At 39.3% G+C, this 20,491-nt stretch overlaps 1 protein-coding gene across 4 annotated transcripts in view; it reads right to left on the reverse strand.

The window, feature by feature from the left end:
• The window catches only part of CREB5 (cAMP responsive element binding protein 5), a 263,711-nt gene that overhangs the window by 196,879 nt on the left and 46,341 nt on the right, over nucleotides 1–20,491 (reverse strand). For all 4 annotated transcript variants that reach the window (XM_064506262.1, XM_064506261.1, XM_064506259.1 and 1 more), the window contains one exon: nucleotides 11,174–11,295. Coding sequence is in view for 2 of the 4 variants with exons in the window: in XM_064506259.1 (XP_064362329.1) it covers nucleotides 11,174–11,295 (122 nt within the window). In the remaining 2 variants the exon portion in view is untranslated. The remainder of the gene's footprint in view (nucleotides 1–11,173; nucleotides 11,296–20,491) is intronic.

The raw sequence follows: 20,491 nt of genomic DNA on the forward strand, positions 1-20,491 counted from the left end.
CTGTTTCCACCAGTCTTTCCCGCCACCCCCTGCTGCCTTTTGGGGAGGAGGTAGAGGGGGAAAGGCAGGCACGCAGAAGATGATTCATTTTGTGATCGTAACTTGGGCATTTCCAGCCAAACTCCATAACTTTTTTCAGCCAGTGTCAGTAGTAGCTCCCTTTAGAGAATGGGGCACAGCACAAAAGAGCAACTACAGATTGCTGTAGGATAATATGAACAAAATGACCGATTTCCCCTATTATGATTAAACAGATTAAAGAAAAAAGAATATACTACCAATGAAAAGAAAGAACACAAAGCTTACATGACAAGCCAACAAATTTCTCTGAACATTACAGTGCACGCTTTTACTGAGATTTACAGAAATTCAGTGAGACCTTCAAAAACAGATTTCCAAATCAAATCTAGGAGAAAAATCAAAAGGGGCTGTAGTGATTTTCTTGAACTTCAAACAAAGAAAAAAAATACTACTTCTCCAGGATCGCATTTTTCCCAACCCCCATTAAGCACATTTTTCCTCTAGGAAGATTTCTCTTAATCATAGTATGCCACAAATGATCATTAGGCAGGAAAAAAGGGTCAGGCAGGGATAACAAAGATGAAAAGAAAACTCTGGAGAGTTCATCTCTACCGTTTATTTTGAGGCACACTTAGGATTCAAGTTTGACTATTCTAATTGTATTCAAAGATTTAGTTCTCTAAGGAACATAAACAAAACTAGCAAGGGCCATCAGCCAGAATAAAGTTTTCCTCATAATCATAGCGTAAGGTCAGCTTTTGTTTATTCTTTTATATGATAATCTCAACTCCTCTGTATTGATTTTTAAATTAAAAAAGGAGAAACTAAAGTTTCCTAAAACTAATGGCCCATTTCTGCAAGGGCAGCTTTTTTAGTGTACTTATATTTTTGTGTACAGATTTTTTTGGTTATGCTTTCCTTATCACATACTTTAAACATTTTATACCAATTCTGGCAAAGCGTGTTCTGGTTAGCAGCTTGTATCCATTGAAAGGCAAGGCAATAATCCATCTAGGTTTAGGGAATTTTCACAAAACTGATGCAGAGCTGTGTCAATTTTAATGTCATGCCATGAAGAGTGCATGCAGCTTTTTCCACTTTAGAGGATTAAAAGTGACCTCTCTTACCAAAACAATAAGGGCAGCTTGCTGTGACTAATAGGTTGTAGAAATTCAAAAGAGACTGTTTGTAACATTGAGTTCATTCTCTCTGTGCCTCTCCCCACCCAGTCCCAGACTGGCTGGCAGATCTGCACTTTGACATGTACATTCACATGGCAAACGGATGTCTATTCTCTTCCTCAGGACCAAACCAAGCCACGTGGTTTACTCACATATCAGGGAAGAAAGAAAGCTGATATTTATTTGGTAAGAGGGGACTCTGCAACTTCTGCAGAAAAGCATAGGAGAGAAATAAGGAAACATTTAACATGTGCATTCTTTTGCTCCCTAAAATGGTTTTAAAGATCATATTTACATATATTATCAGGAGATCAACAAGTACAAGTATCCATATTTCACTTCTCTTTCTGACCTGAGGTGGAAGGGGGGTTGTCTCTGAGCAAAGGCTAAAAACATACACACACACACACACACACACTCACTCACTCACTCACTCCCTTTGCCCACCTGTAATAGGCTAAAAATTTAAATTCCATTAAAATCAATGGAACTGCCCCAGAGATGCATGAGGTTCTACATCCAACTGCAACATTCATCAACTACTACGGCATGTGCTCAGTTGTTCTGGCTGGTTTCTCTTCTCCACTATTCCTTTTGTTACTCTGAAGCATAAGAGATTTAACAGTCAATTTTGGGCACTTGTGGAAATACAGCAATTTCATATGACACAGGAAAATGGTACATGCTTTAGAGCACACATAAGTGGTGTAAACTGAATTTTCAATTTTTCATTTTGTAACACTGAAGATGACCAGTCCAGATCAGGATCTTCTAACTTGTGGTGAAAATCCCCTTACTCTCCTGGATGTCTCTAATTTCACATTTATTTTGCTTGAGGTACAAATTAAAAATCCTTACCCATGGTTCATAGCTTGTGGACAACTTCGCCATAGAACAATCACCATCATTGTCTTTATGCCAAAAAACAAGACTTGCCTCGGGGGACCAAGGGAGAAAAGGGGCTGAAGTGGTGGGAGGAACCCAACTGTAAAGGTTTAGGAGTCCCTACGGAGGTTTATAAATAGACAACTGCCATGTGCAAAATGTGAAAGAAACCCAGTCAGCATAAGAGCTGTTGCTGTTTTGAAATCTTCTAGGTAGTAGACAGGCTTATAAACAAACAATAAATCAAGAAATTATTAGCATTTGCATTTTGGCAAGATAATAAAATGCGTAGGGGTATAATCAGCAAATAATAGGAAAGATCTGCGAGCGAACCCACCAATTAATGATAAATAGGACTTGGCACAGAATAACTTCACCAATGTGGATCTCATTAAATGGCCATGGAACCTGTTCCTGCGCAGCCCTTTCGGAGCAAGGGAAAGGTGAGGTAACCGAAATGTCAGTGTACCCACCCCCTCACAGCTTGCAGGCTCCAGTATTGTAACCACCTGGGCCAAAATGACAACCTTATGCTGAGTGAAGGCCATTCTGTGGTTCTCCAGTCTTTAACTGATATGTTTCCAGGTCTCAGCTTTTGGACTTTTCCTCTGGAATTCCACCTAAGCAAAGATGACTGAAAATACACAGCTCTGCTCGCTCTGGAATTTCTTTCTCCTACATTCACCTTGTTGAAGTAATGATACCTCTTAAAGAGAGAAATGCCCCCAAGCAAGCAATATTGCTTAAACAGATAAATAGTTCACACACCAGGTGGGGGAGGGGAGAGGGGGGAAGAGACCCTGTCTTATTAGACTAGAAACAGACACACCATATTAATACAAAGAATCAGCATATGGTTCTAATAGGTTTCCTAAAATGATTTATCAGCTGTGATTAAGCCCTCAACCAGCACGTCTATCTTCATAAATAAAGTAAAAGTGCACCTTGCTCTAAAATATATCAGTAGTATCTTATTACTCAACCACAGAGGCTGCACCCCACTTAGAATTTGGCTCTGGGGAGTGAAGAGTTTGTGTTTAATAGTGGAGTATATACTCTAAAGAGATTGCCAAGATTTAGGAGCCTTATCTAAGAGATAGACTTACTAAAAAAGCCATTACAAAGAAGGTTTATCCCTTCACTATGTGCCATCTGGTCCACGCTGTTGAAGTATGACCAGCTAACAAGAAAGCTGTGCCTTTAAGAACACACATAGAAAGACCAAACCAATATGAACAGTTCCACATTGTTGTGAAAGAAACATCAGAATGACATTAGGCAGCCTCCGTTTTTTGGGGGTAGCCAAAATATACAAAGCTCAACAAAAACCTTCTTCCTGAACTTCTCTGGGACAAGGACAATAAGAGGCAGAAGGAAAGTCGACTCTTCTGACTGAGCCCTGTAGGATGATTTATCAACTGGAATTCAGGAGAACACGGAAAGATTATGGTTAGGGAGGTTTAGCTCAATCAAAAACGTATGCCCTCCAAAACTGCCTTTCTGCACACCATAAGCACTTACTGATGGAAAACACTCAGGTCTTCTCTCATGAGCATGGAGATCTAAATCCATAAATCCACTCAAACACAGTCCGTTGCAACAGAAGAAGATAAGAGAGACCTGCCTGCCAGCAGAAGATAAGACGTTGTACTGACAGCAATGAGCATAAGTTGAACCTTATTCCTGTGCATATTTTTGCAAAGCTAGTTATGAACTCTGTTGTCTTCATAGCTTTTCTGCACAGTTAAGCAGAAAAGTGTCCCCTTTGTAACACAGTTCAGTGTGGCAAATAAATGCCTGGAGTATAAATACATGCTTGAAACAAGACTCACATAGTCTAAGGACTAAAATGCCAAACGCAAAATCCCTGTATAAAATATAATGCATCGCCACATGTCTACCATGAAGGCTCCAGAAGTTAAGAAAATCAGTTAAATATGGCAAGCCTACCCATCTGGAGAGAGGAGGAGAGCATTCTTCCTGTCTTTAGCAACACTGAACAACAGCTGATAAATCTTTAACACACATGGTTTGTGGGATGCCCTATGCTGAGACCGAGGAGATATGGAATCAATCCGAGGCTCTGCCACAGACTTCCTGTGCAATTTTTAGCACGTCACTTGAGCCCAGATCCTTTATGGTAGCTCACTGATTCACTTCTGCTTTATTTCAGTGAGAGCAAGACACCAAACTGCCTTTGAAGATCCCCATCAATCTATTGGGGCCACATTGCAAAGATATTTAGGAACCAAAAGACACAGAAAGCTGCCTGTCTGGCAGAATGGTTTAAAGGACCCAACTCCCTTGGAATTCTCAATCCGCACCTCTGATTCCATCAGTTTGGTGTCTAGCTACTAAGGAGCTTTGGAAACCTTTTTTTCCAAACTCTGTATTTCCTTAGAAAATAAAAGAAAAAACATTTCCCTTCTTCTGTTTCCCTTCACTGTTGCAAAAGTAGGTTGATCATTAAGAAACAGAGAGATTTATAAACCAATGGTGAGCCCATAAAGCAAATCAATAAGCCGTCTTAACCTTATGCAATTAATGCATATGAAAACTCTAAATAACCCATTGAAAAAAATAATAATAATTACTGGGCTTCTTGCATTTGAAATCCAGAAAGTTTTAAAGAAAAAAGAAAAATTCTGATACAGGGTTAAAGTGTATCTTTACAGTGCCTTAATGTATCTCCCAGAAGAAATGCTATGCTATGAAAATGCTCACATCTTCACACATACAGATTTTATGTTTAGAGGATGGGAACTATTATACTGAAATCTTTGGATTTGGGGTGATTCTTGGACTTTGTGAAGTTGAGAATTTCAAGTTATCACCTTAACAACAGCTTAACTGATTGATAGAGTGACAGCTTGATGTTATTACAGTACCTACAACAATGGTACCCTGGCCTCTAAGCACTACATTAACATAAATCGTTCCTAGTCGTATTTTCCTTCTGCTATAACGTACCACCATATAACAGACCCTATCTCAGGGGGAGAATACAGAGTCAGAGAGACCTTTGAATTGACAAAGCACAAACACTCCTACATCATGTTGAGATGAATGGAGAAGACAATGTATACACATATACATCTTTATGAGCACATAATTCAAAAAAAGTACAATAATAAGCATTTAAACACAGGTCTTTGCTTTCTTTTGCTGTCCAGACTGGATAAGTAGTGTGAGCATGGAAACCAACCATAAAGTGCTACTTCCTATCAGTCAAAAGTGCTCCAAGAGTAGGCTTATTAGTTTGCTGGTTTGTATTACTTAGCGAGTGAAATTCAGCTGTATTGGAGCACTTGCCTCTGAAACGTCTACCAGCACACCACCATCCTGTTCCATCTCAGCTGCCCCACCAGGACTTCAGAGCATTCACCTGGGAAGAACAGAGCTAATGGGACTGCTGTAGAGGCCATACACCCAGACATGATACAATGCCACACTGGCAGACTGCAGCATTGACACCACCTACCCTAAGACCATGCTTAAAAGGGAATGAAGTTGAAGATCTCCTACCCTGCATTACTAGAAAAATGGCCAAAAAATATGTACCTATTTTTGGAAGGCGGCTCTGTGCTGGAAGTTAATCATGTGAGGGGGAAAGAGTCAGGCGAGACTTGGGAAAGGTAGCCATTTTTCATTAATAACCCATGTTGAATTTGTAGTCTGTCAGCAAAGGCAACCACCATAGTGAGTCCTTCATCCTTGTTCCCCTCTTTCAGAGTGCATTGTCGGCACCACTACATGCACCAATATAGGCCTCTAAAACGTAAACACTTATACAACATGCTCTATCAATGTAAAGATCCTTTTTTTCCTTATAGTCTAATGGTACAATATTACTTTAATATCACCCTTGCCTGTCAAAGGGGCTCCATTCACCACACTGCTAGTTTCAGCTACTGTATTGACAATGACTGTCTGTAGGAGTGAACTTTCTGCTTTAATGGAATGATGAATGAGATTAAAATAAGATCATATTTATGAAGTATCTTCTTCTATCCAGCCAACACAGCTTTTGCAGCTTCTCCTACTGGGGATGCCAGGAGATTTCAAAATGGCATCTGCTGCAGATGAGCAACATGTCTCCCAAGCCCTGTTTCTCCTCCTGTTGATGTGATGGACAGGATCAGGCTCTTGGGGGGGGGGGGGGGGGGAGTGTCATTTGTTTGGTTTGATTCCTCACTTAAAAGTCTCCAAAAAATAAAAACAGCAGGAAAACCCACCAAGTTTGTGTAACACAAGAAATGCTTAATAGATGTTCTTATTTCATCAAACTTCGGGGCACGGGTTTTGTATTTCCATTTTTCCCCTTATTGCAATGTAAGAGGTTTCCTTTAAAAAATATTTGAACAAACAAAACCCATCACATTTATTCTGTCTGCATACATTTCAGAAGACAAAGAGGAAAACCTCTAGGCCAGGAATACATTACATAAAATTTGAATTTAAGGTGTGGAAATGAAGCGAAGTTTTCTACCAAACTACACCTGCTCAAAAGACAGATTCTATTATTTTCAGCCCAGCTTGAATTCAATAGTCCTACCCATACTCATAACCGATAGCATAGAAGTATAACAATCAGGAAATATTTGCGAGATTTCTCTTCTGGAGATTGCAGCGTCACTGAGCTCAGCAGTAAATGGCGTGGTGGTATAAATTAGACAAGTGCATTTTACCTACCTTTTTATGCCTATATGCAGGAATCTATCATGGTATAAAGGAGAGAATGAGAAACTAGAAGTCATAAACCAAATCTATGCCTTTCAAAGGCACATCAGGCTATAGCATTATCTCTGGCTGTACACAACTAAAGTGGATATTCAGGCTTTTTAAGGCTTCTGTACCTGAATGTATTTAACCACCAAATGTTCTATATTTGTTTATTTCTTTGCTGGATTACCTCATTTTGCAGATGCTTTTCTAGCAGTGAGGCGGACTACAGTGGGACAGTATTCTTAGAACAGTAATATTAAGCCATGTGAAAGGCGTGCTGGCTTTCAGCTTCCTGAATTGATAGCAAACAAACCACATTAAAACCAAGCTGTACTTAAACGTAGCTGTTTCTCTGCTTCATTTGCATAGCTTACATATTATCTTGCAACATGGAGTACTGTTCAGAAAATTTCAGAAATTTCAGGATAAGCCTCAGGAAGTGATGCATTGCAATTCCACCATAAGCAGAATATGATGTTAAACATGCCTTCATATTCAAAATATTCAACTTGCTATTTCTAAATGCTACATGCTACGGCCTGTGCACTTCCACTATTTCTCATTTCATGCAGGTAGGTCAAGCAAAATGCATTTTAATGAAGCAACAGCTACAATTAGTCATTCAGAAACAGATCCTGGCTCTTCCCATGTTTGACATTATTCCCTCAAACCCAACCCTAACGCTCAGAACAAGATCTGACAGCAGGTCCTATCCAGTAGTAGCAAAGGTCATGGGTCTGCAAATATAACCCATGACAAATGCTTTGGATACTTAATGCTCAGAGCAGTGTAAACCTAAAACCTGCAGCTAGTAGGCTAAGATGATCATTTGATCTGCCAACACTGCCTACCTTGTTGGTTTGGGTTACAAATTTTGCTTGGGGCAGAACTGTCAGTTACTGTCTGCCTCGAGCTCCTGAGAGCTTTAATACTTACACTTTTGCAAGTGGAAAAATAGTATGGGTATGCTTTTATCTATACCAATTTCAGTGGTGATTTGGCAGGTGGAATGCTTGGATCAGGAAGAGTGCCATCAAGAGGATGCAAAAAGCCTCCTTCACATACACTTATCAATATGCTTACTTCTGATCTATTCCTTTGCATTTAGGGGGTGGGCCCTTCTCAGACTGCAACTTCCAGCTAATATTTGATGTTATTGGCTCCTGAGGAGCCAAAACACTGAAAATCTCATTTCCATTTATAACTTTTCCATTCTCATTTCAGCCCAGGTCCTGAGGGTTGTTATCACTCTTATTACTCTAGTCCACCCAGTCCCCAAGCTAAGGGCTAACCCAGCTATATTTTAAGGGACAGTCCTTGCTAGATGAACTTACAATCATTATAGATGATATATATCTATATAGACATATTGAGTATGGGAGGCAGAAAGAGACGCCATTCCCGTTTAACACATGAACAACTACGGCAGAAAGATATTAAGTGATTTGTTCTAGGTTACACAGCTAGGATATTAACTCAAGTGCTTTCCCCTCAATGCTACCTTTCCAAAAAGGGTACATGCACCATTCCTAAGACTGTGCATTCAGCACTTCACAGCTAATTTGGAATGTCAACAGTCCCCATAACCAGCTTAATCACAGCAAATTCTCATGGGCTACACATGGACTCCTGTTTAGAAGAAGAAGGAAAAAAAAAGAAAGAATATAGCTAATTGGACTGTATTCTTTGAGGACTCTTTTCAAATGAGGACTCTCAAGCAGAAAAAAAGTGCTTTTCTCTTATAAGATTTCAGCATCAAGCTGTGTGCTAATCCACAGTGATATACTAAAATAAACATTTCTTTCATAGTCCAAAGAAATTAACCTGACCAAAAATATTTTTGGAAGACTTTTCTGAGACATGAATAAGATTTCCATGCTGCTGCTATTAGCCTCCCAGTGCTGGTGAGCGCGTTAGGAGAACGCTGCACTGCACTTGCATTCCAGGGACAGGCCATTAGGAGCATTTCATTATCAGCAGCTATGGCCCAAGGAGTCCCTTTCTGTTGTGGCCTTTGTCTCTTGTATTTGCGTACAGCCCTACTGGGGCCCGCTTCAGATTCCTATCTGACAGTCAGTCAGTAATGTAAGAATGAACATACAACAGACTAATTGGAAACACAGAACAAATGTTACAGGTTAGCTAGCTAGTGGGACTTTTGCTTTTTTTTAATGATTTCCCTCTCCCCCTGTCATTCATTTTGCTCCCGGAAGATAGCCCATGGCAGCTGCAAGGGCTGGGAGAAGGAGGGCAGAAAAAGACATCTAGAGGTCCTTAAACAACTGGTATTATCAAGTAACCTGATGCCTCTGTCTAGGTTTTAATCAGATTGTGCAATCAGATTGTACCTCTTGTGAGCTGAAATGGACCCTGCAACATCAAACTGTAATTTTTGGCTAGCTGCACAGAAGCCCAAATCAGTAGATTTCTCATCTCCTACTCCTGCAAAATAACTACCATACAGTAAAAACTGCTTAGGAATCTTCTTCAATACTGATAATTTGCAAAGTAGTACAAATGTACAGAAATGGTCCCCTTGATTTTGGTTGCCTCCTCTGCAGCACACAAGAAACTAAATATAACAAGTTAAATATAAAATTAATCACATTTCTGTCATTACATGCCTGTTTCCTAACATTCATCCTGAAAATAAAGCTGTGAAGGATCGAACTATCTGGGATATTTTCCCAGCCCTTGACCAAACCTTGAACTCTCTCACATTTGGACACTCTCTTTCTTTGATCAGCATACTACACCTTGCTCTTTCTCTCCTTTTCTCCTATATCTGTCCGATTCGCCTTTCTTATGAGCCTTAAATAAACTATCTCTAGACTCCTTTCCCAAGAAGTCACAAATAAACTACCCCTAGTCTCCCTTCCCATATTCTTTCTCTATGCCTCCTCTCCCTTTCTGCATCTCAGCAACCATCCTTACCTCTTCTTCCAAAAAGCCTTCTAATGCCTTCTCTTGCAGACCTCAAAGTACTTCAGAGATCCTTCTGCAGGTCCCTAAATGCTGCCAACTTCAAATTTCACAAGCCCCAGGACCCATTCAGGCGCACATATGTCTCCAATGTATGAATTTTGAATTGGGCAGCAACAACTGACAAGCAAAACAAATGATACTGAACAGCAGCTATAAGAAGCAGTCCCTATGCAGGAAGGAAGCACTTGCAATTGGAGGCACAGGCGCTCTGAAAGACAAAATAATGCTGAGGCAAGGTAAGGAAAAGTGCCCTCTGGTTTTAGCACCGTAGCTGCTTCATGGCCTTCTTTCCTCACATTTAGCATGCGGTATTGGATAAGGCTCAAAATAGACAAATACAGATAACTATGAAACATAGGCCAAATAACACAATGCTCAATAACTGGGGAGGTACTGTGGCAGGGGAAATATTACATGAGAATTTCCAAGAGTTACAGAGATGGCAGAGGGTGAAAGAGAGGCATAAAAATGGAACGATGTGAAGGGGAAGTATTTGGTAGCCTGTTTGGTAGCTGCAGTGAGGAAGAAGGAAGCAATATGAGCCCGTAGGAAGCCCCACGTTATTCATGCGTTTCAGTTCTCAGAAGCAACCAGAACTTTGGAGGCTTACTTGAAAAGTTAAAATTTCATCCATCACCTCTTGGTGGCCTCTATAGTACATTAAGCTCTTTTACAATTCCTAGGAAATTTTAAACAGCTTGTTGGGATCCCTCAAAACACTGGGACAATCTTTGGGCATAGGAGTATACTTAACTCCATATAAAGTGGCCTATAAAATTCAACCTAAACTTACAGATACTAAGAGTAATAGAATGCTAACTGGAAATGGGATACATTATCTACTAGGTATTAAAAGGTAAAATTTCACCCTTCTGTATGAATACTTTATGACAAACGCAGACATATGATAAAGCTGGTAATGATGACAAATAAAAATCCTGGGCTCACAGTGCAGCAGGCGAAAGAGCAAAACTTTTTGCTCTTAATGTAAATGCCTCCTCATAATCCACATTTCCCTGTAATGTATTTGAGCAAGCTTGCAATCCTCACTTCAAAGATGATATAATTTGCCCAAGCCTCTCCCTCAAGAGGTGTGTGGTTTTTAATATAGTTTACTTAAAAGCAGTGACTTGGAATCAAACCCTGGCAACAACAGTTACATGCTTTTGAAAATGTAATGGTGCTTTTTTTGGTTTGGGTTTTTTTTTGTCAACCGTTTCAATAGTTTAGAAAACATGTCACAACTTATAGTGCCACCTAGTTTCTAAGCAAAAGGTTACTACCAGATAATAGAGATCTGCTTTCACACAATATCCTTAAATGTTTGTTTGAAGGAATCAAAAAGGGCAGGAAGAGATTGATGCACTAACACTCACCCTTTTGTTGTTCTCTTCTTCTTGTGCCTTTCTAAACTCGTGCTCTAAGGAGCAATCAATATCATTGAAGAGGCCCACTTCCTCACAGTTCTTCAGAAAGCGTGTTGGTGTAGGAGTCTGATCTGAGAATATGAAAAGAAATAATCATTGATACTCAGTATTAAAAGGGGAGGGAGACAGAACCTCTCTTTTCTTGGCAGACTATTTAACTTGCCAATGCCTTTCCACTACTACACATCATCACTGAAAACAAATCACATGGCACTGAATTTTGACATTGCGCACTGCAGACATAAAATGACTGCCAACAGTGTCTGAAAACAGGCAGCACTCATCATTCAGCCAGAAAGACAACAGGCCAGATTTTCAGAGAGCACATAACACATAAGTGCATATCCCTAAGATGTGCAAATGGTCATTAAAATTGTGCATAGAACTCCAATGACAACTGCATGTAAAGCAACTCACAGCACATATGATAATGCATATTTACCCTGCAGCACACAGGTAACTGCGGCAGATACACATTAGTTATGCCTTCACTGCTTGAAAACCACCTCAAACATTCACAATTTCATATTCTGAAACACACTGGAAGTAAGTCCTGGTGCAAAGAAGTCCTGCTCAGTGAATTGTTCCTAATATAATTTTTGAAGGACTGAAATGACATTAAAAAAAAAGTTGTGAAATATTAAATTTGGCCACAAGGAAGCTCCAGTGTTCTTGTTTCTTTTAATCTAAAAGTGCTGAAAATTCATAAAAACAATGAGACTTAAAGTCAAAAGATTTTTAGTGCATGCCTTCATCTCTAGGAATTTGTTCCCTCCTCAAAAATAATTCAGGGAAGGATAGTATTCTCTTTAATGCTACAGGCAGGAGGGGCTCAAGGTACAAGGTTTTCGTCATCTTTTCAAAAACCTATAAATAAGGCAAGTAAAATTGCCCAGTAGATGATTGTTTTGGTGATGACCTCAGCCAGTCTTTCACTGGAAAGTGAAAACTGAGCCCACACTTGGGAATCAAGAAGTCTTCATATGGAGTCAGCTCTGAGCTAACTCCATTCATTCTGAAGCAAGTTCTTAACTACTCCACCTCAGCTTCCCCATCCCCAAATAATTATAAGACAGAGCCCTATTAACAAAGATGGGGATAGTCCATATGGTTCTATCAGCTTTACACCCAAAGAACAGTGACCTTCCTTTCATTCCAGGCAAAAGAGACTTAGAAAGCAAAAGGCTCTAATCGAGCAGCAAAGGAAAGAAAAATCTCTTCGCCTTAGCTACTCTTTTCCTAGTTCCCAGTCCAGCTAAGGCTGCTTTGTAGTACCTAGTCTTATGGAAAGGTTGTCCTAACTCTCTTCGAAAATCATCTTCTGCGTAATCATTCACAACTATCCTATTGTTTGAAATTCATTCTACAAAGAGTGAAAACAAGTGCCTGTTGCACTAATCCCAGTTGCCCATACAGGGCCAAATCTGACCTCAGGCAAAAGCTTCCCACTTCAGTGAACTCTGGGGAAAAACTTTAGCTTCTTGTGCCTAACTAAGATGGGTCAAGTTCTAATATTTCCCTGTTACAAGGAACTGTTACCAGAAGAATGAACATTACATGATCAGCAGAGAAACACATAGCAACCCCAAAACAAAAGGCAGCACAAAAGAAAAGCATACAAAAGGATATACAGTTTCCACTCGGAAATTAAGGGGCTGATCCTCCACTTTATAGAATCAGCATGAAGCTGATTTCCACCTTTACAATGCCTGGTCCTACAGCTTTGACCTTTTTAAGTAATTTAAGGGCAAAGACCCTGGTCTGCATGTATATTTCGGTTGGAACATATTGATGTAACATAAGAAGCAAAGCCTTAATGTTAAAATTCTGTTTTTATTTCTTTTGGCTTCAGCGTTATACTTGTGAGCTTAAAGGAAACAAAACCCAAGTGTTTGGGAATGCACACATATTTATCTATTAGTTTTCACAGCTAACTACTGTATTAGCAGAGACAGGAACATAAGACTTTCCAAGAATCTTGCAGGAACTCAGCGTAAGGAGCTGAGTCGATGAGGTGCTGACATCGATGGGAGCTGAGGACACTCAGCACTTTACAGGTCTATGCCCTAAATAAGTAGTGCCAAACTAATCTCTAGGGTAACCTCACTGAACTCAGAGAATTTACACCAGGGTTGTCTTTGGCCCTTAGGTTGCAATTTGTACTAGAGATGAAGTACACTGAAAATCCAGAGAAACAGATTTTATTTCCAAAAAGTATGAAATATTACTTCAGTGAAAAACACTATTACATTGTAGAAAAACAGAAAGATAATCATTGCCAAGTCTTTCTGGACATAAAAGGAACGTTCATATTTGAATGTTAAGCAAATATATGAAATGTCGTATCTTAGACAATGATATATCCATATCATATAAGCAAGGTATCATTTTCACGACCAAAATGTAAATTTAGGGTTCCATAAAGAAGTTGATAGCATCACTGTCACTCAAACCAAATTCTTAACTTTTCTTCAGAGTTGCTTGAACCCAGATTTTTTTTTTTTTTTTTTTAAACAGGCAGGGGAACACTAACATAGACAGGGTCTTGTTAGTTTTCACCAAGGTGCACAACTGGTCGAGAAATCAGGTATTACTTACTACAAGACGCTACATTAGATCAGAGGCTACATAATGGATAACAAAGTGTTTCTAAGGCATATGTAGCTAAAGTTGGTATGATTGCTCCTGATGTGTTCAGCATCTATTCCATGAATGTAAAAGACAGTGAAATAAATCCATTTCAACAGTGAAAACAGGCAACCCAGACCAAGAATGGGTCTTCAAATGCACAACGGCTTCATTCTGCCTCCTTCTGCACATGTTGAATGCGGTCCTTTTGTATCACAAACAGCCCAAGGAAATCAAATAAGTGGTGTTACCTACAGTGAACTTCAGAGGATAATCTTTCCAATTAACTATCTTGATATATTACAGCCTGATATATACAGCCTTAGAGCTGATAGATTAGTAACACTATTTACACCACTTACATATTGATATGGTCATCGTAAATGATTACCTCAGTCTCCCTATACGGTATTGTAGTTTCTGTGGTCCAGAAATCAGACTGACAACAGTTCAGAACAACATTTCATTAAACAGACAGCCTTCTTCCTACTGCCCCAAAATCAAACAAACTAAAAAAGTGCCCACCCAGCAACCACCCCAAACCCCACCTGCAGACCTTCTCAAAGCCAGCTAAATCAGAGGTACACCAAGGCCCACCTTTCTACCTTATAATACTGCATCTTTCAACATTCTTAGAAACCAGAGGTCCATGAAACCCGTGTTTTTATATGACAGTGTAACTGACAAAAAATTAGACTTTATAATGTTGAGACATTACACAGTGCAGTGGTTACATTGCACTTACACAGTGTCCACTGATTTCGGCACTTAGGACTTCTGGGGCTACCAGTGCCAGTGGGCTTTCTTTGCTCCTGAGGCAACCAAACATTTTGCCCCTGGAAAACACCAATTCTTCCTCAGGAGGTGGGAACACTCCTAGTAGAAGACACTACTCCGAACACCACAGTAATTCTTTTACCTAAATTAAGGAAGCCCACATGTTGTAATTGGGAACAATATCATAAAGGAGACCCTAGCTTAAGTTACACATTCAGGTCTCCCAAAATTAATAAAATATTTCTAAATCTCAGCACTTAAAAATGCATTAACAGTTCCAACAGCTTGTGCCTGACCTCACTCTTCCCTGTTTGGTACAAACAAATCTTTTGTTGCTATCTGTCACTAGCACCCACAACTATTGCAGGCTTACCAAGAACAGGGCTCCGATTTGTTGTGCTTCAGCAACGAGATATGCCAGATCAACTTGGCACAAAACTCAGACGGAGCTAGCACCATCTCAGCTTTCTCACTGAGGACACACAGGTTACTGCAGGAAGCTTTCCTGCATGCACACTGTGATCCAGACAACCCAGACCTTTAATGGCCCAAAGTGCATTTTGAACTGGATCACTTGGGATTCAGGTCAGTTTGGGTTAATTCTAGATATCTGGCTGTTATACTGAGCAACTATCCCAGTTCAGTCAGACTGTTCGATGAATAAAATCTTCCCATCCACAACTGTTACTACAACTAGTTTACTGTGCTTTCAGGCACCCACCTCTAGCCATTTGTAGCTTCACAGCTCAACTTTTGCCATGTGATAATTGCTTAGGAAGTTATTTCTATCTAGTCTTTATCACTAGGTTGAATGCAGAGCCTGTCAAACTTGCAGCTAGGTGATAAATGTCTAGTTTGGTCTACTACTAGAACTAGTAATCAGCCTGTTTGTTTACGCGGTCGTTGAAGATGGGCTGCAAGATACATTAAGTTTAAATAGATCTCAAAAATGTAACTGGAGAATTAAAAAAAAAAGCTTGAACTGTCTAATCTTTGCAGATTCCAAGTCAACCTGTTGTATTTTATAGGAGAGAATTTCAGAAAATCTCAACAATCAGATTCTAGCTGGAACTTGATGTACTGAATATATATTGGCTGCTAACCATACCTATCCCCATATATATGTATCCCCTATACCTAAACCTATCCCCAACCACAGTGTTTGACATGATGACCCTTAATTTTCTACATTCATTGAAAATATATGCAGTAAGGCAATGGGAAGTCTGAAGTCTTCAGCAAAGTAAAAAGATTCCACTAGATATTCACTACGTTTGGCTGTGGGGTTTGGGTTTTTTTTGTAATTACTGAAATAATAACCTCTTAAATGAAACTCAGTCTCAATAAGTTGCTGTCAAAACAACAGCCTTAATAAATACAGTCACAGGAAATGCAGCATTAATTTGTTATACAGAGAGTTTATTTGAATCATCTACCAGAATGCATTTTGTAAAACTAGCCTGGATCCTGGAATTTAATCTCTCAAAGCATGAATGAAAATATTAAAGCATGATAACAGTTTAAGAAAAAGCTGGAGAATCAAAGGACAGGTATGCTAAACATGCTTTTGTTTGGAAAAAAACAAAGAATTTCCAGATTTTTAAAGTTTATATTGACCATTAAACTACTGCAAATGTTATTCATCCTCCGTAAAAGATACCTAATAGCACAGCTCCAAAGTGTGTAACTTGATTCTTCATCTTTAAAAAAAAAAAGTGTTTAGTCTCATGTGCAGTAATAATAGACATTTGGCTTGTTCAGCTGTGGAGCTTTGTTGAATTTATATACTTACCCGTGTTATACTTTCATGCAATGATAACAAAGTCAGAGTAATAGGACTAGCACTGAAATTGGAAGGGCTGCCCATCAAGCAGCCACAAGAAAGGTGGAATGTTCTGAGAATTTCAAGAAAATTTCTCCATTGATTCAGCAGGTTACCACCCATGTGCACCAGAAAACTCAAGGTCATGACACCTCAAGTGATGGAAGAGCAGAAGAGGCAGAGTTGCACTCAGTTGTACCTGGTGGAACTGCCCTTACAGAGGACCTCACAGTTGAGGGCTCCTGAGAACTTTACTGCTATATGATTCACTATTTAAAGTGCTGGCTGGACTTTCTCTGAGGGTACACACATCTTTAATCTCTTCTGGTCACTCAGAACCTCCTTAGTTGAATTTTAGAAGAAAAAGGTGCAACAGACTTTCCATTTCATTACTTGGTAAAACAAGGGACACAGAAGTGAACAAGAAGTCAGACAAAACAATTTTTTCACTCATTATCCACTCATTTTGCATCCACAAAATTCATATCTAGATAAACCTCTCTTTGTAAATCACAAAGAGAAAGAAAATGGGCCAACCAAGGATGACATAAGTTACTTCACTGACACAGGCATTACCTGGAAAAAGTAATATAATCGCACTACTTTTTCCACACACGCCTCTTTTCATCTAGAGGAGACTGTTTCTATTTCCATAGTGGGATTTACCTTCAAAAATCCAGAGGACAGGATTTAAGTAAATAGAATCAGAAAGAAACAAGCTTTACACATATACAGATAACCCTGGCCTCTCTTTCATCTGCTGGAAGTACTTTTTGGAACAAATTCTTTCTCCCTCAAAGATGGCAAGCTTTCATTCCTCTCTCCTCTTAAATTTGATACCAAGGGAATCTCATTGTACCCCCTCCCAAAATTCAGTTCAACAAAGCTTTCAGTACTCACCTGGAGAGAACAATCTGTCCCATAGTCATTAATATTTCAGTGTTGTGAAAACAAAAAAATCTTTGACATGCACAAAATGCATGTAATGTAATATTTAGTCAGCACAACAGCAGAGAGATGGCATTCATCTCAGTCAAACTAACTACAAAGTTTCCTGCAATGATGACTAGCATACAAAACTTAGACAAGATATTATGGATTATCTCAAACAGTTCTTTTTGGGCTAAGAAATGTAAAAATGGAAACCATCAATGACTCTATATCCATAGTCAAACAAGGCTTTCAAACAAACAGACAAAAAATACACACACAGAAAGAAATAGCTAACATTACAATCTTATTGCTGTCCTTTAAAATGAATGTTAAGTTATCGACAGATGAATCACTTGCATTTTAATGAAATGCCTCTAATGGACTTCCTTTTCATTTAAACAGTCAGAGAACATAGCCATTTAGTGTATGCGTGTACCTGGAGTTTCTGAATTAGTTCAGGAATCACCAGATATAATAAAACCTGTAAATATAGCAGAACTAGTTGATAACAAGGAAAGCTCTTGGCTAGACATACCTGATAAATTGGCATAGCACCAATAGCTTCAATCAGGTCATGTAACATTAGCTGTTAAACACTGACCCTACCCACATAACAACATATTTTGACTTTACCTCTCACTTACACATTTGTGTTTCATAACCAAGCACAAATTTCATACACCAGAAACATGTTCCTATTTCTTGAGTCATGTTTTGTTCAGTTTCTAAGATGCGTTGGTACAAGACCAACAGCCCTGAAATTTTAGTGACTATCTCCAATAATAGTTCATAGAATACAGAATGGTTATTGTGTGTTAAATATTATTGACATTATAGTGACCCCAGACTGGGGGTTAGCTTTGTCTCGAAACAGTATAAATAATTCTAATGCTATCTTAAAGCATACAGACTATTATTTTTTGTGCACTAATTACTTAAAAGTTTTCCACATTGCTTTTGGAATACTGAACAGCTTCAAATACAAAAGGGCACATTAAAAGATAGTATACAATATGGAAAAAAGGAGAAAATCTGACTTCAAGGCACCTTAAAACACACACACACACCCCACACACACACCACCACTGCACCTGGCTTATTATAGGGCAATCGCTTCTTTGAATCTACTGATGACGGAAACAATTCTCCCTCCCCCTCAAAAATCAACTGAGCAAAAATGCAAAAAAACAAGAAGGAAGACATGAAGACAAATGTCTAAGAGAAAAGTCTGTCTCTTTTTCCCATATATCATTAATTTTTCATTATGAAATCTAAGAATAAAACATCTTAAACTTTAAGGTATTTAGATTTCCCCAGGGTTTAGGTGGGTAATGAAACAACTATTTTTCAATGTCTCCGAGCAGAGAGTAGATCTATGATGCTTCCAAACTAAGGGTTGCAAAATGCCAAACAAATCCACCAAATGAACATAAAAGAAAAATCCTACATGACAGCATCAGGTTGTCAGGCCACTGTGGTCAGACACACTCACCATAGTCTTTGAGAACATGAGTAGCTTTTTACTCTTTCATTACCACAGAGGATATTCATACACAAGGCATAAAAAAAATATACCCCTCAAACACAATCTTATAGCCATTTTGGCCACAAAATTCTGCATTTCTACATACTGAGTTGGCTAACTGCAGGGCTACACTAATAATGGGAAGCCTGGAAGCCATTCAAAGCATTCCCCAGGAAAGCAATCCATGGGAAGGAGGACAGCTATATCACAGAAGTTACCAAACATAAATGGAGCTATTCCACTCAAGGGACTCCTGATGACAGAACATACTCCTTAGAAACTGCCTTAGAGCAAGGCTCTTGCCAAACAGAAAGCTCTAACAAAAGTGAGCACTTTTACGGGGTGAATGTGCCCAAAGTACAGTTGTCTTCAAACAATTTCACTGCCAGAGGACACTGCCAAGTGCAAGGGCAGCATTTTCTCATGCGGGCTTGCAGACACAGAATTCTGTGGGCATAGCTGGCATGCAAACACTTTACAGGCCCTACTCTCCAATGGGCTGTGTACTGCTTCTTTCTAAACTTAGTCCACTCTGGCATTTTCCAGAGTAAGAGGAAAAGAAATTCAATTTGGGGTGGGGTCTGTCAGATTTTTCACCAGTACCTGAAGTCCCAAAGGCAGAAGACCAACAAAACAAAAACCTGAATGAAATAATTGCAAACAATTGCTACCCAAATATGATTTCCTGGGATTTATCCATAAAACAGTCTGCTCGAGATCTGCCTAGTTACTGTATTTGCACGCAGAATGGTCAGAGATGGAGGAAGTTTTGCTGAGAGTAAGCACTCAGATTACAACAGGCACAATTTACCTATAAGAAGTCTATTTCAAAAGGGAAGTATCAAAAACTTGTTAACATCCACACAGAACATACATTTTCATCAAAGTTTCCTCCCCACAATTACTTTGCAGCCTGAAAAATGCTAGTAATATTATTCCTAAGTATCAATTAGCACAACCCAAGGAATATACAATAGGAAAGTGAACAGGAGAGGAGAGAGGCAGTAAGATTAAGATTAGCTTAATGCCTGTGAATTTAGCCAGCAATTACTGAATGCTAGTAAGCCACCAATATGTGGATACTCAGACAAGAATATGAGAAAAACCACATCAGAAACTATAGGCTGTAATTGCACATAAAGATAGTTTTGTACCCCATAGCATCTGTGCATGGTGGGAGAAGTGGAGAGAGATGATTAACTTTGGGGGGAAGACTGTTGGATATTACCCACTGTTTTACCTTTCTTCAGCTGGAGGATTTACAGCTATTTAAAGTGGGCAGGTCTTTATAAAGGTGACTCTCATGATGTGGCCTATTATGGTTGCTGAAGTGAGCTTGTCAAAGTTAAAATAGTGAGTCTTGTGAGAACGGTATAAATGCACTTCATTAACACACTCACTGCTAGGCTCCCAGGTGACATGCTTTTAAGTGCCTGCATTTCACTGGCATGCTGACAAGGGAGTCAGTGATAGCGCTGCTGGCATGGCTGAGGTTCAGCAATCTCTGTCCTTCTCATGCCAAACCTGTGGGGAGGCGTAAGAATGGCAGCTGTCTTTCTGTCCAAAGATACACATTCTAGCT

Source organism: Dromaius novaehollandiae, chromosome 2, assembly GCF_036370855.1.
Source record: "Dromaius novaehollandiae isolate bDroNov1 chromosome 2, bDroNov1.hap1, whole genome shotgun sequence".
NCBI lineage: Eukaryota > Metazoa > Chordata > Aves > Casuariiformes > Dromaiidae > Dromaius > Dromaius novaehollandiae.